Source organism: Rhinichthys klamathensis, unplaced genomic scaffold (genome assembly GCF_029890125.1).
Source record: "Rhinichthys klamathensis goyatoka isolate OS25496 unplaced genomic scaffold, OSU_Roscu_1.1 h1tg000802l_1, whole genome shotgun sequence".
NCBI classification, from domain to species: domain Eukaryota; kingdom Metazoa; phylum Chordata; class Actinopteri; order Cypriniformes; family Leuciscidae; genus Rhinichthys; species Rhinichthys klamathensis.
Genome location: NW_026607194.1, coordinates 293,257 through 302,500, shown reverse-complemented (window position 1 = coordinate 302,500; position 9,244 = coordinate 293,257). Strand labels below are relative to the sequence as shown.

Sequence of the window (9,244 nt, the reverse complement as noted above, 5' to 3'; positions counted from 1 at the left end):
CTTGCGTCTCTCAACTTTCTCTTCACAATATCCCACAGATTCTCTATGGGGTTCAGGTCAGGAGAGTTGGCAGGCCAATTGAGCACAGTAATACCATGGTCAGTAAACCATTTACCAGTGGTTTTGGCACTGTGAGCAGGTGCCAGGTCGTGCTGAAAAATGAAATCTTCATCTCCATAAAGCTTTTCAGCAGATGGAAGCATGAAGTGCTCCAAAATCTCCTGATAGCTAGCTGCATTGACCCTGCCCTTGATAAAACACAGTGCACCAACACCAGCAGCTGACATGGCACCCCAGACCATCACTGACTGTGGGTACTTGACACTGGACTTCAGGCATTTTGGCATTTCCTTCTCCCCAGTCTTCCTCCAGACTCTGGCACCTTGATTTCCAAATGACATGCAAAACTGAGCAACAGTCCAGTGCTGCTTCTCTGTCAAGTCAAGTCAAGTCACATTTATTTATATAGCGCTTTTCACAATACAGATTGCATCAAAGCAGCTTCACAGTGATAACCTGTAGCCCAGGTCAGGCGCTTCTGCCGCTGTTTCTGGTTCAGAAGTGTCTTGACCTGGGGAATGCGGCACCTGTAGCCCATGTCCTGCACACGCCTGTGCACGGTGGCTCTGGATGTTTCTACTCCAGACTCAGTCCACTGCTTCCGCAGGTCCCCCAAGCTCTGGAATCGGTCCTTCTCCACAATCTTCCTCAGGGTCCGGTCACCTCTTCTAGTTGTGCAGCGTTTTTTGCCACACTTTTTCCTTCCCACAGACTTCCCACTGAGGTGCCTTGATACAGCACTCTGGGAACAGCCTATTTGTTCAGAAATTTCTTTCCGTCTTACCCTCTTGCTTGAGGGTGTCAATGATGGCCTTCTGGACAGCAGTCGGGTCGGCAGTCTTACCCATGATGGCGGTTTTGAGTAATGAAACAGGCTGGGAGTTTTTAAAAGCCTCAGGAATCTTTTGCAGGTGTTTAGAGTTAATTAGTTGATTCAGATGATTAGGTTAATAGCTCGTTTAGAGACCCTTTTCATGATATGCTCATTTTTTGAGACAGGAATTTGGGGTTTTCATGAGCTGTATGCCAAAATCATCAGTATTAAAACAATAAAAGACCTGAAATATTTCAGTTGGTGTGCAATGAATCTAAAATATATGAAAGTTTAATTTTTATCATTACATTATGGAAAATAATGAACTTTATCACAATATGCTAATTCTTTTAGAAGGACCTGTATAATGCGATATTATAAGATTTTTACCAGATGATTTGAATAACCATATTTGGAAATAATAATTAAATCCCTTTCCGAGATTAACGATTTCAGACAAAATAATATACTTAGGTTTGATTTTGCAAGAAGCAACTCGAACTGCAGTTTAAATAAAATATTAAACAAAATAAGAAATATCATTTTACTATTGCACTGTAAAATAAAAATTATTTTACTATAAAATTACAATACTAATATTTATCTTCATTTCTTCATTTTTCAAATGGCAAACCATCAAAGCTTTTATTTATCAAGCGGGTCTCCGAACGAACCACATGACGCGCTTCACTCTGAAACCACCAGCGCATACATTTATTTGATTAAATCGTAGCAATATCGCTGTTATTCTGATGTGTATCGTGCAGCTCTACCTGGAAAGCAAATTGCATGAATGTAGACGTTAACAACTTAGCAATAAAACAAAAACTTCCCAATCTTAATATCTTCCTAAATCTCAGAGTCGTACCCATCATGGCAGAGACGGCTGAACTCACCAGCGGCGTTTGGTGAGGTTTGAGTGACTGAGCGCTCACCTCTTCAGGACAGAGCTCGCAGGCCTTGGCTAGCGTCATGCGCGCGCTGTGCGAGCGCTCCAGGAAGTAGCCGTTGGACGTCTCGTTGCTCTGTACTGGAGGAGACCAGTTGTTGTACGTGTACTGAGGGTTTCCAGTGTAAGGCCTGCGCTCCAGCTCATCGCCCAGCCATTCCACCGCCCACGTCCACTTCCTCTTCAGGTCCCCGTTACTCTGACACACAAGCACAACACAATCACCACACAATCACCGCACAATCACTACACAATCACCACACAATCACTGCACAATCACCACACAATCACTTCACAATAACTACACAATCACCACACAATCACATCGCCCAGCCATTCCACCGCCCACGTCCACTTCCTCTTCAGGTCCCCGTTACTCTGACACACAAGCACAACACAATCACTGCACAATCACCACACAATCACTACACAATCACCACACAATCACTACACAATCACCACACAAGCACAACACAATCACCACACAAGCACAACACAATCACCGCACAATCACTGCACAATCACCACACAATCACTACACAATCACCACACAAGCACAACACAATCACCACACAAGCACAACACAATCACCGCACAATCACTACACAATCACTACACAATCACCACACAATCACTACACAATCACCACACAAGCACAACACAATCACTGCACAATCACCGCACAATCACCGCACAATCACTACACAATCACCACACAATCACCGCACAATCACCGCACAATCACATCGCCCAGCCATTCCACCGCCCATGTCCACTTCCTCTTCAGGTCCCCGTTACTCTGACACACAAGCACAACACAATCACTGCACAATCACTGCACAATCACTGCACAATCACTGCACAATCACTACACAATCACTACACAATCACCACACAATCACCACACAATCACATCGCCCAGCCATTCCACCGCCCACGTCCACTTCCTCTTCAGGTCCCCGTTACTCTGACACACAAGCACAACACAATCACTGCACAATCACTACACAATCACTACACAATCACCACACAATCACTACACAATCACTACACAATCCCCACACAATCACCACACAATCACATCGCCCAGCCATTCCACCGCCCACGTCCACTTCCTCTTCAGGTCCCCGTTACTCTGACACACAAGCACAACACAATCACCACACAATCACCGCACAATCACTACACAATCACCACACAAGCACAACACAATCACTACACAATCACCACACAAGCACAACACAATCACTGCACAATCACCGCACAATCACTACACAATCACCACACAATCACCGCACAATCACCACACAAGCACAACACAATCACTGCACAATCACCGCACAATCACTACACAATCACCACACAATCACCGCACAATCACCGCACAATCACCACACAATCACATCGCCCAGCCATTCCACCGCCCATGTCCACTTCCTCTTCAGGTCCCCGTTACTCTGACACACAAGCACAACACAATCACTGCACAATCACTGCACAATCACTACACAATCACTACACAATCACCACACAATCACCACACAATCACATCGCCCAGCCATTCCACCGCCCACGTCCACTTCCTCTTCAGGTCCCCGTTACTCTGACACACAAGCACAACACAATCACCACACAATCACCGCACAATCACTACACAATCACCACACAAGCACAACACAATCACTACACAATCACCACACAAGGACAACACAATCACTACACAATCACCACACAATCACTGCACAATCACTGCACAATCACCACACAATCACTGCACAATCACCACACAATCACATCGCCCAGCCATTCCACCGCCCAAGTCCACTTCCTCTTCAGGTCCCCGTTACTCTGACACACAAGCACAACACAATCACTGCACAATCACTGCACAATCACTACACAATCACTACACAATCACTACACAATCACTACACAATCACCACACAATCACCACACAATCACCACACAATCACATCGCCCAGCCATTCCACCGCCCAAGTCCACTTCCTCTTCAGGTCCCCGTTACTCTGACACACAAGCACAACACAATCACTGCACAATCACTGCACAATCACTACACAATCACTACACAATCACTACACAATCACCACACAATCACCACACAATCACCACACAATCACATCGCCCAGCCATTCCACCGCCCACGTCCACTTCCTCTTCAGGTCCCCGTTACTCTGACACACAAGCACAACACAATCACTGCACAATCACTGCACAATCACTACACAATCACTACACAATCACTACACAATCACCACACAATCACCACACAATCACATCGCCCAGCCATTCCACCGCCCACGTCCACTTCCTCTTCAGGTCCCCGTTACTCTGACACACAAGCACAACACAATCACTGCACAATCACTACACAATCACTACACAATCACCACACAATCACCACACAATCACTACACAATCACTACACAATCACCACACAATCACCACACAATCACATCGCCCAGCCATTCCACCGCCCACGTCCACTTCCTCTTCAGGTCCCCGTTACTCTGACACACAAGCACAACACAATCACCACACAATCACCGCACAATCACTACACAATCACCACACAAGCACAACACAATCACTACACAATCACCACACAAGCACAACACAATCACTGCACAATCACCACACAATCACTGCACAATCACCACACAATCACAACACAATCACATCGCCCAGCCATTCCACCGCCCACGTCCACTTCCTCTTCAGGTCCCCGTTACTCTGACACACAAGCACAACACAATCACTGCACAATCACTGCACAATCACTACACAATCACTACACAATCACTACACAATCACTACACAATCACTACACAATCACTACACAATCACCACACAATCACCACACAATCACATCGCCCAGCCATTCCACCGCCCACGTCCACTTCCTCTTCAGGTCCCCGTTACTCTGACACACAAGCACAACACAATCACTGCACAATCACCACACAATCACTGCACAATCACCACACAATCACATCGCCCAGCCATTCCACCGCCCACGTCCACTTCCTCTTCAGGTCCCCGTTACTCTGACACACAAGCACAACACAATCACTGCACAATCACTACACAATCACTACACAATCACCACACAATCACTACACAATCACTACACAATCCCCACACAATCACCACACAATCACATCGCCCAGCCATTCCACCGCCCACGTCCACTTCCTCTTCAGGTCCCCGTTACTCTGACACACAAGCACAACACAATCACCACACAATCACCGCACAATCACTACACAATCACCACACAAGCACAACACAATCACTACACAATCACCACACAAGGACAACACAATCACTACACAATCACCACACAAGCACAACACAATCACTGCACAATCACCACACAATCACTGCACAATCACCACACAATCACAACACAATCACCACACAATCACATCGCCCAGCCATTCCACCGCCCAAGTCCACTTCCTCTTCAGGTCCCCGTTACTCTGACACACAAGCACAACACAATCACTGCACAATCACTGCACAATCACTACACAATCACTACACAATCACTACACAATCACTACACAATCACCACACAATCACCACACAATCACCACACAATCACATCGCCCAGCCATTCCACCGCCCACGTCCACTTCCTCTTCAGGTCCCCGTTACTCTGACACACAAGCACAACACAATCACTGCACAATCACTACACAATCACTACACAATCACCACACAATCACATCGCCCAGCCATTCCACCGCCCTAACTATGGTAGTTAACTAATGTTAACTAATGAACCTTATTGTAAAGTATTACCGTTTAGTTTTCAAATTAGTGCCAATTCGGGGCGGATTACTTGAATGGTGAGTTCATTAGCCTATTATTCTTAATGAAAAACACAACAACCAAACAGTGCATGACAAATTCGCTTGAATAGGTGCTTTTACATGCCATGGTCTCGTCAGTCAGCTCCTCGCTCTCCGAGTCCTGCTGCTGATCTGAGCGGCGACTCGTTCGGCTCACGATTCATTAAGCGGACACGGTCAGTTTAATCAGTTTAACACAGACTATCGTAGCAAGCCTATCCTCCATCCCTGGGATCGCCTCTGCTGTTCTAGCGGGGCTCCTGGGATTGAGGAGCTGTAGACGGGGCGTGCGCGTCACTCACACACACACACACACACACACACACACACACACACACACACACACACACACACACACACACACACACACACACACACACACACACACACACACACACACACACACACACACACACACACACACACACACACACACACACACACACACACACACACACACACACACACACACACTGCAGGATCTGATAGGCCACAGAGCAGTTGCTGAACAGCGCCACCATGCACTTAATGCACTGATAGGCCCGCTTCTGGTAGTGGTTCTTGGAGCGCTGGATGGTGTCGAAGAGCCCGTCTCGGTCATCGGGAATGCCCTTCAGAACATTGTGGATCCTAAACAGAAGGACAGCGCAGGCATGAGGATGCGGGCTCAACATCGGCTGTTTACATGTGCAGCCATCACGCATCACTCCCAGAGAGCAGGGGCGTAACCGCAGAACACTGTTTACACGACACGAGAAACCTCTTCACTTCCACTTACACGTTTCATTATTCCGATTATCTCCAAGAATTAAGTTATTTTCACAGAGCCCGGCACACGTGATGAACTCATACAGTCATGTGTCACGGTTTTAAACTACTGGCATCAAACGTAAAGCACATTTCTATGGACGCATTCAGTCAACATGAACGTGTTTCTTCAGCAACGTCTTTCCTGCAGTTGTTCATGAACCACCAGCACACGCTGGCTTCGGTCAGAGGAATAGACATGCCAATAGTCTTCACATGCCCATTTACTGCCATTAAAATCAGCTTACGCCACATATATTACTGTGGCTGAAGGGGCTTTCGCACCGGATAGGTCTGGGAACGAGCCACCAGAGCTAATGGTTCTCTCAGGGACGTTTTCCTGTTGCGTTCGCAGCGCCAGTGGGAACTCTGGAGATACGAAAGACACGCTTGCTGAGAACGCCAGAGTCTGAGCTCACAGCGCTCGCATTCTCCCGTTCATGCGATCCGTCTAACAGTGCTGTCTGATACGCTATTAGATACTGTTACACACAGAGAGGAGACCGTAATAAAGTGATTAGCGTGTGGCGTGTGTTTGATGTGTCGCTGAGCAGAAACGCATCATCATGTTCCTCTCGGTCTCCTCAGCTCCTCAGTGTAAAGGTTGAGAGCTCCATCTATCTCTGCTTTACATGTTCGTAGAGTTCGTTTCTGGAGTAAATATAAAGCCTATAATCTGTGTGCTTTTTAATAATGGCGGGCGCTGGTGTTTCACGAGCGTTCAGCCAATCAGCGAACACTAACGTCACTGTAGTTCCTCTAGCGCTGGGTTAGAGCGACTCTGGAGGAGTAAAGTAGTTCCTCTAGCGCTGGGTTAGAGCGACTCTGGAGGAGTAAAGTAGTTCCTCTAGCACTGGGTTAGAGCGACTCTGGAGGAGTAAAGTAGTTCCTCGAGCGCTGGGTTAGAGCGACTCTGGAGGAGTAAAGTAGTTCCTCTAGCACTGGGTTAGAGCGACTCTGGAGGAGTAAAGTAGTTCCTCTAGCGCTGGGTTAGAGCGACTCTGGAGGAGTAAAGTAGTTCCTCTAGCGCTGGGTTAGAGCGACTCTGGAGGAGTAAAGTAGTTCCTCGAGCGCTGGGTTAGAGCGACTCTGGAGGAGTAAAGTAGTTCCTCTAGCGCTGGGTTAGAGCGACTCTGGAGGAGTAAAGTAGTTCCTCTAGCGCTGGGTTAGAGCGACTCTGGAGTAAAGTAGTTCCTCTAGCGCTGGGTTAGAGCGACTCTGGAGGAGTAAAGTAGTTCCTTGAGCGCTGGGTTAGAGCGACTCTGGAGGAGTAAAGTAGTTCCTCGAGCGCTGGGTTAGAGCGACTCAGGAGTAAAGTAGTTCCTCCAAAAGAGTTTCTAGAACTGAAACCACTCCTAGTTCCTGCGGTGCGAACACGCCGACATCCGGGAACTCCCCAACAGCTCTGGGAACAGGGAAGAGGATCCTCTGGTGCGGAAGACCCTTGTGGATACTACAGTTATGAGCTTAATCGCATCAATTTGATCAAAGCATAGCGTTTACATGAGGTGAAGTTGAATCAGCATATGTTCCCTGAACTTGTCGTGAGCGAGCCTGTGACCGCAGCGATTGCGCCGCTCGGACTCACCGGTGCGTCTGCCACGAGTCCTCGATCAGCAGGATCTGCAGCAGGAGGTCCAGGTACGGCCGCAGCTCATAGGTGTAGGAATACGCCACCTGACACGAGACAACATGCACAGTGAGGGTCGTGAGGGAGATAAACAGCCTGTGAACACACACACACACACTCTCTCACACACACACACCTGCCAGAGCAGCTCGCTGAGCACCGTGGAGGAGAACTGAGGGTTCTCCCAGCAGCAGAAGCGCAGCAGCTTCACCGTCTCCTCAGAGTTGCTGCAGTCCTCGATGATCTTCTTCACGTAGCTGGTGCGCACGAACAGGGTCTCGGCCACAGGCGGCTGCAGGGGCATGATGGGAGCCGTGAGGCCGGGGTCCCCGTACGGGTTGGCCAGCGGGGGGTTACCTGTCGGAGAACACGGATCAGATCAGCTGAGAGTGCGGATGAGCCACGCTCGATCATCTGGATAAAGCCGAGTGGATGCTGCATTTCTGTGTGCGACCCATGAACTAGCGCTCACCGTTAATGGAGGACTGCATGCGCGAGGACACGTCGCAGCACCGCAGCAGTTGCGACACCACCGCGTAGAGTTTGCCCAGCTCGGCGTACTGGTACTTGATGGGAGGACCGGGACCCTCGTCCAGCGCCACCAGCATGAAGGTCGCTGGCACGCTTAACTTCAGCAGCTGCGTCTTCTCTGCCAGACCTGCAACAGACAGAGGCGTATTACTATGATGCACGGTTACCTTTAAAGGTGACGTATTACGCCCCCTTTCACGAGATATATATAAATCTATGGCGTCCCCAGAATGTGTCTGGGAAATTTCAGCTCAAAATACCAATCGTTTATTATAGCTCGTCAAATTTGCCCCTTTTAGGGTGTGAGCAGAAACGCTCCATTTGTGTGTGTGTCCCTTTAAATGCAAATGAGCTTTAGCTCCGCCTCCGTTCAGAAGAGGGCGGAGCCTTTACATGAGCTTCAGAGACTCCGGCAATAACAACACAGGCCAATCTCACTGATCCAGAGTCAGGAGTAACCAGCAGCGAGTGCAGCCTTACGGAGAGACTCAGGGAGAGCTTCACTTTTACACGTTTCTGAATGTTAGTGGATTCACAGTTACATTGATCGTCTGTTTCTGGGGGATTTCCATTGA

General features: G+C 48.3%; 1 protein-coding gene across 1 annotated transcript in view; it reads right to left on the bottom strand.

The window, feature by feature from the left end:
• Window positions 1-9,244, bottom strand: part of LOC130078043 (probable ubiquitin carboxyl-terminal hydrolase FAF-X) — a 64,245-nt gene that overhangs the window by 2,658 nt on the left and 52,343 nt on the right. Inside the window, 5 exon segments of the mRNA XM_056243513.1 lie at window positions 1,771-2,025; window positions 6,178-6,331; window positions 8,097-8,185; window positions 8,275-8,495; window positions 8,611-8,796. Coding sequence (XP_056099488.1) covers window positions 1,771-2,025; window positions 6,178-6,331; window positions 8,097-8,185; window positions 8,275-8,495; window positions 8,611-8,796 — 905 coding nt within the window.